A 12730-nucleotide genomic window follows, 5' to 3' on the forward strand; every position below is an offset into this window, starting at 1 on the left:
TAGGGACATAGATTATAAAGTATTCAATTAATTAATTATTTAAATAAATGATTTTTAAATGAATGAATGAATGAATGAATGGATGAACGAACGAACGAACGAACGAACGAATGAATGAATGAATGAATGAATGAATGAATGAATGAATGAATGAATGAATGTCCAGTTTTGCGACGTAGGGAATAACGGTACATCCCAGCCAATCACAATGCTGCTCTGTTAGTTTTTCTGTCCAATCAGTGCTGATCCGAGCTGGTTGTTGCCTCACCATCAATTGCTAACAACTAGCCGGATGAGACGCTGGCTAGCTCGTCTGACACGTATCTAAAGCCTTGTTTGTCTTTTTTTTTAATGTGTTTTATGTAATCTTACACATCTCTGCGATCCTCCAAACGACTACAACAAAGGTAAAACGATGCATTTCTTATGTGCGATAGATTAAAAACTTGATGAACGTCGTGAAAATTGAAGTGAGAAATTGCTTGTCCATCGATTTAGCAGTTGAATCGAACATGTGTCTAAATGAAACTTTTCACTGAAGCCTTTCAGGTGTTTGTTGTCATACGAATGAATTATGCATGAACTGACAATCAAAGTTGGAAACTTTCTATGGATATAACGGAAATTGATGGGGATGAATTAGGAATTTGCACAAAATGTTGGCTCATATAGTCGGAACCTGAATATATTTGAACGAAATATGTTTTAGATGAATAGTGACGAAAGCAACTCGTGGCCCAAGTTACGCTATGTATTTATAATTTAGAATATTTTGCAATTATGCATTATACATTCCAATGGAAATTTGCTGAACATTTTCCACACTGTATTGTGCTGCACTGAAAAACGTGTCAAAGTTTGTACTTTTCAACGCTGTATTAATGGAGTGAAGGAGTTGAATCAGTACTTCTAGTTTTGTCACTTGTTTCACAAGTGTATGTCTTTCTACATAGGTAGAGTTTGAGTATTAAGAAATTAATTCGTTATATGAGCACACATCAATGAACGTCTAGTAAAACTGAATATGTTGAGCAATGTTGCTGAGTAATTTTGGCTGAGTCATGAACATTTGTCACTCAATGTGCAACTTGACTCTGTCAGATGCAGTTCATGCTGCTATTCAGCCGCCAGGGAAAGTTGCGTCTCCAGAAATGGTACGTTCCTCTCTCTGACAAGGAGAGGAAGAAGATCTCCAGAGATTTGGTTCAAACCATCCTGGCCAGGAAGCCCAAAATGTGCAGTTTCTTGGAGTGGAGGGACCTGAAGATTGTCTACAAGAGGTGAGTCACACCATGATGTCTACTGACGCAATCTCATGACATTCAATACTCCCAACAATATAAGTTTTGGCATTTTGCACTCACCATATGTGTGTGGTAGATATGCCAGCCTGTATTTCTGCTGTGCGGTGGAGGATCAGGACAACGAGTTGATCACCCTGGAGATCATTCATAGATATGTGGAGTTATTGGACAAGTATTTTGGCAGTGTGAGTTTCTTATTGTCTGTCACACCTAATGTTTATCATGAGAAGTAACTCACCTACTTTGCTTCTTGTGTCCACGCAGGTGTGTGAGTTGGATATAATCTTCAACTTTGAGAAGGCCTACTTCATCCTTGATGAATTCCTCCTGGGGGGAGAGGCCCAAGAAACCTCCAAGAAGAATGTTCTGAAAGCCATCGAGCAGGCAGACCTGCTGCAGGAGGTACGCGCATCGTCACACCGTCAAGTAACTGTAGCAGCAGCGAAACTGTTGCTCCCGCCTTTTACGCGCACTACATTTGAATTAGAATGATGCTCATGTGATATCTCTACTCCGTCTTCAGGAGGCGGAGGCTCCACGGAGTGTCTTAGAAGAAATCGGGCTGACATAAAAGTTGGCGTGTCAGAACAAACGCTGCCACACCTTTCTTTTCTCCTCGTTGACCGTCAGTGTTATACTCGTGTATTGTAGGTATGTATGAATGTAATCAACACGTCTGTGCTGTATTTCTCGGAACTGTGCTCCCCCTGTAACATCCCGTGACTGTGGTGGTGCCAAGTGTGGTTTCAATGATGTCTTTTCTGTAGTGTCGTCTAATGTGCAAAATCCTTGAGACCAATGTAGCAACGAGAACATAGCCTCAGTATCAATTGGTGTTCATGCAATCCAAAAATCCAATCATGCCTTCATGTTGTTGTTCTGCTGCATCTGAAAAAAGTACAAGTATAATTCAGCTCATTTAGTTGTTGATGGTTCATTTTTGTTGTGAACGGTTCCAAACATGTACATGGGGTACTTCAAACTAATTTCAGAAAGCAGAAGCGCCTCTGTCAATGTTATGTAATTACGATACAAACATGAGTTGCAAAGCATATGGAACTCAGTTCAAAATGTGTTGTTTCTGTGGAGTGTTGTTTGTAAACCTCAATGCATTTTTATTTTGTAACCTGGAGAAATGACAGTGCCCACTTCAGGTCAAGTAATGTGACCCAAATAGAAATAGCTCTATTTTCCTTACATTGATGGTTTACATTTAAGCACTGATATATATATATATATCATATATATATATATATATATATATATATATATATATATATATATATGACCAAAGAACTGTGTTTTACATTCTTAATGGTGTCTAAGGGAGCCTAATGCGATACAAAAATGGAATCTGGTATTGAGAGATGTTTGAAGCAAAGTATTTTTCATTTCAATCCAATGAAACACACACTATCAAATGTACACTTTGCAATACACAGCAGCAAAAGAAATTTGGTAATATCATGTTCCAGTCAAAAAGTAAAAAAAACAAACAAAAAAACAGTGCAGCCACATGGTGTTTATTCTAAAACTTCAGCATTCATTCAGAATGCAAAATTTCTTTCATATCTGCGAAAGAAACCATTTTGTATTCGCCATCGTATTGACATTTAGATTCGACAGTATTTAACAATAAATGTCTTCAAACCGGAAAGAAATGTTGACTTTTTCTTTGCAGTTTAACTAGGATAGATCTTTCCATAATTAACCAGATGAAAGTTTCAATTGTAAAAGCCACTAAGAAGAACTTTGTGTGGGCTCATCAACCTTTTCTATTTCAGTGCTTGGACATACATTCAAGTCATCTTTGTTCTGAAGTTGTTCTGCTTTTTCTCCACTTGGACTTTTTGTCAGGTGTTTGTCCACAGTCTCTTCCTCTGACTCTCGCGATGACCTCATCGATTCAGGTGAACTGCTCCGCTTCTTGTGCTTCTTGCTTTTCTTCTTGCTCTTTTTCGAGCGCTTGTGGTGCCGGCGTGTTTTGTCGTCCTCATCGAGAACACTTGGATTTTCATCTTCAGCCTCCGGGCTGTGATCTTTGCTCTTTGCTCTACTTGATTTGTTTCTTTCGACATCTTTTACCACATCTCCGTTTCTGTCTTTCTCTTTACTTTTGTTCCGATTTCTATCTCGACTCCTTTTCCGGTCTCGACTTCTGCTCCTGGACGTCTCTCTGCTTCTGCTTTTACTTCTGTTCCTGTCCCTACCCTTGTCATAACGCGCTGAGCCAAAGGAGCGTCTTCTGTCGTCTCCTTGGTGCCAAGACGTTCTCCTATCCCGACTCCTCTCACTGCGTCGGTCATCTTCTCGTCTGCCGTAGGATCTTTCCGATCTCTGTGGGCTTCTGCTCCGGTAACTCCTCCACGATCTGTCGCTTCGTCTTTCCGAGTATCTCTCCGAGTGACTGCCTTTGATGCTGCGATCTGGTGAAATGTGAAGGTCCCTGTCGGCCTCCCAGAATTCATTGCCAGGGTTTCGAAATACATGCAGGAAATTGCAATGTTTCCCTTTGGGGCACTTCTTTCTGTCAAACAGCCCTGTGGGAAAACAAAACAAAGGTTTCTCAACCTCTAGGGTTGCAAAGTGGATTTCTTTTTAAACTCTAAGAAAGGTTCGAGTAAATTTCAATGGGGCAATAAAATGGGGGATTTGGGAAATATTTCAATTAAATATTCCAATTAAATATTCTGGTCAAATCTATTTTTGTTTGACGACAGAGCATTTATAAATTTAAAAGTGAAAGTAAAACATTTCACTTCAGGTTCTACTTCTTAAATTCATATTGTGCATAGCAGCGAACTATCTTCTTGTCTAGAAACTTTTTCCGAGGGAGAATTTCAAACAAATATGCATGGCAAGTGTAAGCAAAGTCAACTTCATCTCACCACAAATGGCATTCTTCCACCGTGTTACAGGACAGATGTCACAGTGAAGCTGTTTGCCAGCGTACCACCTTCCGTTAAATTTGATATAGGCTTCTCTGCACTGCTCCTCACTAGTCAGAAAATGATTCATGAAAACATTTGTTCAAAGTCCAGCTCATTTATTATGCATGATTATTTTCAGCCCTTGTGTGATAATTACGTTTCAAACTGGACGTAAACGTTCCCTCGCAAGTGTGGCTCATAGTTGCAGCTGACCTAAAAACAAAGATTTCAGCAGAATTTTAGTTTCAACATCATGATGTAATAATGATTACCCCTAGTTACCGTTTATCCTATATTAATAATTACTTCTACAAAGCAATGATGGGAATTGGAGGATCACTGAACCTGAATCTTCTTTTCAAATCGATAACCACTATCCAATAAATTTGAGGGCGCGTCCCAATTTACCTTAAACTGGACCACCTTGCCAATCGTCCTAAACTCTGGTAGAACATCATGGTAGAATTCTACAAAGGACTCGTGCAGCTCTTCCTCACTGTGCTCCAGAGAAGCATCCCCGTCGTAGTCGTCCCGTTGAGACTGTTCCATGCCGTATGTTATGAACATAGCGCGGATCATCAGAGTGGGGCTGCTCGATGGGTAAACGTGTTTCCGAGAACATCTAAAATCAAGAGGAATGAAAAAAAAAAAAAAAGAAATTGCTTCATAAAAGTAAGTGACACAAATGAGGGTTACTGGAATCATGGGGGGAAAAAAAGCCAAGCCACAGTACCTGTCTCCAAATCGACACGATCCAGTTTTGAGGAAGAAAGGGCAGTTGGCGACATCCCGCTCTGTGCCATAATTTTCAGATTTCGCTGTTACCGGTGCTTCGGGATTCATCCACGGCCCTTCATTAGCTAGCTGCAAAATTCAAAAACATCATGTCAAATTTGTATACCATTACGCGAAGACAAAAAAAAAAAAGAGATCATACTTGAGGTAGTGATTATTAAATGTACTATTAATGGGACATAAAACAGCACGACAAGGAACAGTACCTGATTTTCTGCTTCATCCAACATTTTCTGAACAGCCTCCTACAAATGGTGTAAAGAGATGTCAGGTGAAAATGTGCATTAGGCGGAGCATATCTGTTTCCTTCTTGTTAAGACCGCGTTCACTGGGGCAGATAATCACAACAGCTTTGACAAACTTAGTCAACTTTGATGACTCAAAAGGTTTTTGGGGAGAAAACACACAAAGTTAAAAGATACGTCCTCGCCGTGACAGTTGGGGGTGCAGGTAAAGGACTTTTGCAACAGTATCTTTGTTAAGGAGAAGGATGCTCGCTGCTTGTGCCACTTTGTCAAGGAAAGAATTTTAAAAAGCAAGAAGACAAGAATAAATTCAACATTTTCACGTCAGTCCTTCTCTGACAGCCACAGATCCAAAATGACCATTACACGTACACAAAGTGGAGTCTTGCTTGTAATACAAGTTGAATGTCATTTTTGAATGGATATCATCATTTCTGAAGATGATGTAGAAGTGGATATTTTTGTCTCCGCTTTTATCCTCCCACGGCTCGTTTCACCTCTCTGTCTCGCTTCTGCTGCTGCTTCTGTTCTTTTTCTTCATCGTCTCTCCTCTGCTGTGCCTCCCATTCCTCCTTTATCTTCCGCTGTGGACACAACAGTTGAAAGTAAACATCGCAACATGCCAAACAAACGTTTGAATAGCATTAAACAAAATCTAGCTAATGACGATAGAAATGTTACTGTAAATCTCAAATAATGATAATAATGCATTTTATTTTTAAGGCACCTTTCAAGGCACTCAAGGTCGCCGTACAGACCCAAAATAGCATAAAAGAATTCCCGCATGTAAATTTTAAAGCATATAATCAAGGAGTTGTTCATCAATCGTATGTGATGAAATACTGCATTACCTCATCATCCTCTCTTCGTTTCCTTGCAGCTTCCTCCTTCTCAGACCTCAGACGAAATTCTTCCTGTGCAAGCCGCTCTCTCTCAAGCCACTCTTCATGGAGCCGTTGCCTGGGTAAAAAAAAAAAACACAACTTATACATGTTTCAGTTTAGCAACCGTTGTGTCAAAGCTTCTCTTTGACTTCGTTAGTGTTGAATTTATTTGTCCACAGCAACAAAAGCTTAACCCAATGCTTAAATGTTCACCCCCACCTTTCCTCATCAAACATACTGGCATCCTCATCATCTACTTCGTCCTTTTCCTCTGAAGGATCAACAACGGTTCCACTTTGTGTCGCTACAACAGAAGATTAGTTTAGTTTAGCGTTTGGCATTACAGGATATCGCAAACAACACAAGTTGTTTTCATACCACATTCTCTGGTTCGGGCGATTGCTTGTCGTTTGCGCTTTCTTCTTTCTTTCCTCGAGGCAGCCTTTCGTTGCTTGTAACTGAATTCAATGGAAGAGAAAAAAAAGTTAAACTACATGGCCGCATTTTTGGTATTTCCTCAAAAGAAGTGTGGGCTTAATTTCATTTACTATACAGATTATCTCTTTAAAGGAAACTTTAATAGACATCCCACAGTTATCTATGGATGACACAAGATTCTGGTAAGGCACTACTTTTGTCTAAATTAAGCTATGATGGTAGCAGCAAATCACAATTTATACCTAAATGACTTTGTTTGTCTAAGTTCAAACAGTTCCATGGCACCAACAAAACACATAAGGCTGCAAATTACAACTTTTGTCTAAATTTAGACCTCAACTTAGGTCAAAATAGTCTCTGGGTGCCACGATGCCAACAGTAAATCGCTAGGTCTTGATTTTCATCGATAGCGCCAATCAGCTCCATAACATAACGATATAAAACAGCAAGAATAAAAAGAAAAAGACTATTTCAGAATGGATATTCGTTCTGATTTCAAATCAGGTAACATTACGTTGTAAGACAAGCGAGAAGCTACAGAAACACACTCACCTTAAAGCAGGAGCACTGTTCAATGGAGCAATAGGCGCCGCCATCACAGCAGCTAACTAGCTAGTTAGCGACGAGCCTACGACTCCGAATTCTTTAATAATTGTAAAAATCAAGTATAAATATTGAGTCGAAACGTAAAGTTTCCCAATGTGGGGCAATGTTTGTGCGATTTCACGGAATCGACGCTTTTTTTATTATTAGCTGCGTTAGTGCAACATTGAAAATACTTCCGGGGTGAGAAAGAACTACTTCCGATGTCAACAAACGAGCCTAACGGGTTCAATAATTATGTGGCATAAACCTGATACTGAGTGGTCGTCTAATAAATGTTTTAAATAGTGTGTACACTTCATATTTTTAAAAAATGCTGCAAAAAACAAATCAAATATGAACTAATTTTATTAACTATAAAATATTAAGCACAAAAAACACGCTTAAACTCATTATGCCTTGAACTCTTGAATTTTTTTTTATCATGTATCTTTCCAAACTATTACTGATTTTCCAAAACAGAAGAAAGAAAGCTTTACAGTTAAAAAAAAACACATGTACAGACAACATTTATTTCCCCTCACAGAATTAATGAAATACTGTATCTCACAAAATTGAGCAAACTCTTCACATTTTTTTCCTCAATATGTAATTATATTTTTCATTGGACAACATTGTTACATTGTAATGTAGTCGGTGTATTGCCTGTATAACAGTGTAGCTGCATTGACTTCTCAGAAAAACTCAGTATTATTGTTGTCCCATGAAAAGATATAATATAATACTTCCAATTATGTGAGAAAAATACAGATTAATGGATGGATATACTGCTATGGTACACATTTTTTCCTCCATATGTAATTATATTTTTCATTGAACAACATTGCTACATTGTAATGTAATTGCCTGTATAACAGTGTAGATGAATTGTCCCCTCAGAAAAACTCAGTATTTAGTGTTGTCCCATGAAAAGATATAATACTTCTAATTATGTGAGGGCAATACGGATATGGATGGATATACTGCTATGGTACGTGCTCCAAAACATGTTTTACATATTTTATTTTACATCAAAAAGCACTCATTTATTTATCTCAACTAGCTACTACACCTTGGTTAATAGCAGCCCTTCTGTAAGAGAGTGTACACTCAAGCATTTTTCCTATGTGGCATTCCCTTGAGGAAGAAGGCAGGCCTGGTAGTGTAGCGGTAGCAAAGGGCCTGAGGCACCACAGCATACAGGATATTAACCAGCAAAAAGACAGTTTGGTTGTCAACGGGAACTCTGTAAGACAATGGCGTCCGTGTGTGGAGGGAGGCGCCGATATGAGAGAACTGGGCCTGGTGGAAAAAGGAGGGAGGAAATAAAGACGGGGGGGTCATCAGAGATTTTACCTGAGGTGGTTACGAAATGTAAAAAGTTCCAGAGCCACTGGTTAATGTTGTAAATTCTTCCCAAGTCAGGACCGAGATTTCGTTATTTAACAAGGAGCTATGACTATGAAAACGAGGCAACGCATAATTGCACATAGATTGTTTAAGATTTTGTGTTTAAGTGATGATCAAGATAGAAATTATTAATTAACCCTCTCCTGAGTATAGTGTTTCTATTGTTTGGGGGAGGGGAGCACTGGACATGTCCCCTAGCAACCATAGTTGTCAGGGCACCAGCAGCCCTATTTTTATCTTTGTTCAACAGCTGACATTTAGATGAATACCACCAATACCAGGATTCCTCCTGGTCTGAAGTCAGCTTCCGTCCTCATCCAGCGAGTGAGTGACGTGTCAGGTTGCAGCGCTAACACAGCAGCTGCTTTGTTCTCTTTGGTTTACACTGTCCACTCCTCTTGCTTGGCACAACTTTTTGTTTTGTTTGGTATGCATGCAAACATACCTCAAGTAAACCATGACAGAGCTTATTTGGCCAGATCCCTTATCTCCATATTTGGCAACATATTCACACCGTGTACTTCTAATTGTAAGTCTGAGTTTGACCATTACATTGTGTAGCAGTAGGAGCAGTGTAGTTTGTATGAGAAATGAATGCAGTGCAGCATTTTTTGAAAACTGGTTAATTGCATCCTGTTGCATGTACATCATTGCATTTTTTTTCTTCAGTGATCTGGCTGTCTACATTTTGGTAACCATCGTATTGGTTCATTATTGAATGCATTGCAAGGTCGCAAGATTTCATGGCCTCACCATGCTGGAAAAAAAATTATATTTATTGATGTTGTGTAAAACAAAAAATTAGTACCTACTTGTGCTATTGCACCTGAATGTACAAGAGTCAAGTCCAGCATCCACTCACATCCTGGAACCAACAAGCTGTAGAGAGTCATGATGTAGTATGGGCACGAGTACAGCATGCTTACCAGCATCTGACAAAAAATTAGAAGATTTACCGCTTCTGGAATTCAAAGAATTCGAGTACGAGGGTGAGAAGTTAGCGTATTCTTACATGTTGTCCCAAAACCTGCAATACACTTTTTTTTCTGTTTTGATTCTGGTATCATTTGGAAAGACGTGAATCCATTAGCATTTGAGAGCTTAGGCTTTGCGGCTTTGAGCGATAGTCCGCTTTAAGAGTTTGGTCATTGATAGTAGTAGCAGACCTTCCGCACCATAGTTTTGAAATCTTGGTACGAATAGCGTTCCTCAAATTGGTGCTCAAGTGCTTTTGGGACACCATGTATTCACAACTCATGGACGCTTACGTGTATTTTAGCGTAGGCCGAGGGGTCTTTCACATATGGCTCGTAATGTTGTACATAGTGTTGGCATAATGTGTTGGAGCAGTCCAGGGCAACCTAAAGCAACCTAAAGTTAGACTCATCGAGAGAATCCTTGTGTGTTTGTGTTTCTTACCAGACCTCTGAAGACACAGAAGCTTATAGCTGGGATGAGGCAGATCACAAAACATAAGTCCAAAGGTCTCTGGAATAATGTCATCCTCTGAGTTTCCTGGATGTTCTGGTGGAGAAAATGATATTTATAACATGCATGTCACAGGCGACTTAATTTAAGTCTGATTGATTGAAATATATACATAACATCAACTGTGACGCGATTAAAAAAAAAAACAGTTTGTAGATGCATTCTTTTTATTGGTTCACAACGATGTAGCTTCGAATTGTCGAAACTAGCTTTCTAGCTCTGGAACTGCTATGTACATTATAATATATAATAATGAAAAATATACATCTAACTTACTGTCAACTCAACAATTTGTGCAGAAGGATGGCTAAAGATGCGAAAACAAGCCCAAACAGACACTAAGATGTACAGCAAGTGAAGGAAGAAGAAAGGACCCATTTCAGTTTCATATTTTCCTGGAAAAGAGAGAATTACTAAAGAATCAGACTTCATATAAACCAAAATTAACCATTATTGATGCACAAATAAGTGAGCAGGTAGAAATATCAAAGTTATGGACAAAGCACAACATAAAGAGCCTAACAGTTGCCTCCGACATTTTGAAATGTTTTCGGAAAACGAGAAAAGAACAAAACAAAAAAACAAAAAAATTCAACCTTTGCAGGTCACATGACCTGGATAACCAAAGAAGAAACAAAAAGAAACGCAACTTTTATTGGCATTTTTCCTTCTTAAATTGATATTCTGATTGTTGACATGTTAGGCAAATCAAATATATTTGATCAAATATATTTGATATATTCATTTGTGTGTCTTTCATAATTTTGACTGTACTTACCAACAGCATTCCCAAGAAGGTAGATAATGGAACGCATACCAAAAGACCCAACCCAGTAGAGTCCAATAGCTCTGAAGTTGTCCCTGAAAACAACACATTTTAGATACTGGATGGCATGGAAATGCATGTGGATACTCCAGCACTCACCCCCAAGTAATTGCAGCAATCATGAGCAGATACATGAGATAATGCACGCAGCCATCCCAATACGACATCATGTGGCCATGTGCTGTATTAATGTGCGGATCTGCCTGGAAAAGCAGAGAGGGGAGGGGGGGGGGGGTTATAAGTAAAAGACAGAGACAACATGGACTCAACATTACAAGGGGAACATCAAGCTTGCCTCTTTCAGGTAAAAAGTCACAAATCCATCAATGATGTTGTCCTGTTCCAGTCCGATGATTAAGCTCACCACACTGAAGAACGCATGGACTGCATACACTGAATAGATGCATACATTCATTTTTAGCAGCACATAAATGCACATTTTTAAAGTTTAAATGCAACAAAAACATTTCATTGGTCATTCATGTTTTTCCTTCTTTTCCCCTCCCTTTTCTTCTCTTCCGTATTCCTGCTTGCAGATAGTATAAAACCTTCTGATCTGTACTGACTGGCGTAAAACAACTCAAGATCTTGCAAATAAAGAACCAACTATTAGCCCACATCTTTTTTTCCTTGCTCATCTTGAACAAAATGCAACAACTTTCTCAATGCATCTACGTTTGAGCATGAGCTCAAGAGTTACATATTTATTATTCTAAACAAAATATAGCAATCAGTATTACGACAGCTATGGTTTTGCGTCATGACTACTATATATACGACACAACAAGTAAACATTTTTGTATTTTGTTCATGGTTGAAATTCCCCATCTGGGACAAAAAAAAAAAATGTCCCTACTTCTAACCCAAGTATACTTACCATAGAAAAGAGAGTCTAAAGGAGCTTTCCTCTTGAGTATAAAACGAGTAGATATGATCAGAAAGATGAATGTTGCACATCCAGCAAAGAAGAAGGCTTCAGCGCTATAAGAAAAACAAGTGGGAAATAAACAATATCAAAACATCCCAGAAGTCCTAACTCAGACACTCACCTGTTGTTGTAGACGAGAGAGTTGAACAAGTAGCAGATGGGAATAGACATCAAAGAGAGCACAAACACTCCAGTCCCCGCAGAAGCACTCATTGCTGACCGTGTGCCAGATCCATATGTTTATTCTGTGGGTGGCGATAATATTGATTTGAACATTATGAATAAATGGCAAAGCTGCACAGTTGTTTCCAATGCTGGACTGACTCGAGTTGTAATGGTTGAGCAGGCATTCAGTGGGTAGCTCTATAAATCTTTCACACCCATATCCACACCCACTTTTGTTCAGTTATTATTGGCCACAGTGAAGGCACTGCTGCCGAGCAGTGGATTCATATCCTTGTGTGTGCGGGTCATCAAAATGTAGGGCGTCAAATGTGGCCATCAAACGTGCCACTACACAAATGAAATTACACAGCGAGAATTGAAATGTTAAAATTTCAGGGTTAAATTACTGAGAGTTCATTCCAAAACTTTAACATTTTCAGAGTTAAGTGGTAGCCAGGAGACGTGTTATTGAGTGAGTGAGTGAGTGAGTGAGTGAGTGAGTGAGTGAGTGAGTGAGTGAGTGAGTGAGTGAGTGAGTGAGTGAGTGAGTGAGTGAGTGAGTGAGTGAGTGAGTGAGTGAGTGAGTGAGTGAGTGAGTGAGTGAGTGAGGCAAATAAATAAATAAATAAATAAAGTATGAAAAGTTCAATTGTAATAAACTGGCAAGTCTGTAGCATACTGGATTTTGCTTATGCAGTAAGCTGTGGGAAAAAATAAAACGCTTGACGTGCTACA

At 39.1% G+C, this 12730-nt stretch overlaps 3 protein-coding genes across 4 annotated transcripts; 1 reads left to right on the plus strand and 2 right to left on the minus strand.

Moving 5' to 3' along the window:
• Positions 1–243: 243 nt before the first annotated feature.
• Positions 244–10163, plus strand: LOC147059154 (AP-1 complex subunit sigma-2). Of its 2 annotated transcripts, XR_015065631.1 has the most exons (7): positions 244–407; positions 1102–1280; positions 1381–1489; positions 1569–1706; positions 1828–1955; positions 6155–6238; positions 10011–10163. XR_015065631.1 is itself a non-coding variant. In XM_085907400.1 (5 exons), the coding sequence occupies exons 2-5, from the start codon at positions 1102–1104 to the stop codon at positions 1873–1875; spliced, it is 474 nt and encodes a 157-aa protein (XP_085763526.1). In that variant the 5' UTR covers positions 244–407; the 3' UTR covers positions 1876–3718. The 2 variants fall into 2 exon arrangements, 1 of the variants encoding a protein (XP_085763526.1); XM_085907400.1 differs by lacking the exons at positions 6155–6238; positions 10011–10163 and having other exon boundaries at positions 1828–3718.
• On the minus strand, positions 2671–7394 carry zrsr2 (zinc finger (CCCH type), RNA-binding motif and serine/arginine rich 2). Its single transcript, XM_085907398.1, has 11 exons — positions 7149–7394; positions 6537–6616; positions 6378–6462; positions 6126–6234; positions 5772–5858; positions 5236–5274; positions 4968–5098; positions 4643–4856; positions 4392–4447; positions 4193–4302; positions 2671–3844 (listed from the first exon to the last, which is right to left on the minus strand). Exons 1-11 carry the CDS (start codon positions 7190–7192, stop codon positions 3045–3047), a joined length of 1755 nt encoding a protein of 584 aa, XP_085763524.1. The 5' UTR covers positions 7193–7394; the 3' UTR covers positions 2671–3044.
• LOC147059156 (transmembrane 6 superfamily member 1-like) lies at positions 7603–12599 on the minus strand. The gene is made up of 10 exons (XM_085907399.1): positions 11952–12599; positions 11780–11883; positions 11198–11295; positions 11002–11105; positions 10855–10937; positions 10353–10471; positions 10008–10112; positions 9857–9949; positions 9401–9520; positions 7603–8480 (listed from the first exon to the last, which is right to left on the minus strand). Exons 1-10 carry the CDS (start codon positions 12041–12043, stop codon positions 8289–8291), a joined length of 1110 nt encoding a protein of 369 aa, XP_085763525.1. The 5' UTR covers positions 12044–12599; the 3' UTR covers positions 7603–8288.
• Between the last annotated feature and the right edge of the window lie 131 nt (positions 12600–12730).

The sequence above is a fragment of the Syngnathus leptorhynchus genome, chromosome 3, assembly GCF_054491065.1.
Source record: "Syngnathus leptorhynchus isolate UIUO chromosome 3, UIUO_Slep, whole genome shotgun sequence".
Taxonomy (NCBI): domain Eukaryota; kingdom Metazoa; phylum Chordata; class Actinopteri; order Syngnathiformes; family Syngnathidae; genus Syngnathus; species Syngnathus leptorhynchus.

Bases quoted from the DNA above. Each gene is read 5' to 3' on its own strand.
- zrsr2 (XM_085907398.1), bottom strand. From the start codon at position 7,192: ATGGCGGCGCCTATTGCTCCATTGAACAGTGCTCCTGCTTTAAG. The intron at 5,859-6,125 runs GTAATGCAGTAT...TTGTGTCCACAG, and splicing joins AACGAAGAGAGGATGATGAG to CGGAAGATAAAGGAGGAATG. The intron at 5,275-5,771 runs GTGAAACGAGCC...CACCATTTGTAG, and splicing joins AGCAGAAGCGAGACAGAGAG to GAGGCTGTTCAGAAAATGTT.
- LOC147059156 (XM_085907399.1), bottom strand. From the start codon at position 12,043: ATGAGTGCTTCTGCGGGGACTGGAGTGTTTGTGCTCTCTTTGATGTCT. The intron at 10,472-10,854 runs GTAAGTACAGTC...TCTCTTTTCCAG, and splicing joins CCTTCTTGGGAATGCTGTTG to GAAAATATGAAACTGAAATG. The intron at 10,113-10,352 runs GTAAGTTAGATG...TTTCTCCACCAG, and splicing joins CACAAATTGTTGAGTTGACA to AACATCCAGGAAACTCAGAG.
- LOC147059154 (XM_085907400.1), top strand. From the start codon at position 1,102: ATGCAGTTCATGCTGCTATTCAGCCGCCAGGGAAAGTTGCGTCTCCAG. The intron at 1,281-1,380 runs GTGAGTCACACC...TGTGTGTGGTAG, and splicing joins CTGAAGATTGTCTACAAGAG to ATATGCCAGCCTGTATTTCT. The intron at 1,490-1,568 runs GTGAGTTTCTTA...GTGTCCACGCAG, and splicing joins TGGACAAGTATTTTGGCAGT to GTGTGTGAGTTGGATATAAT.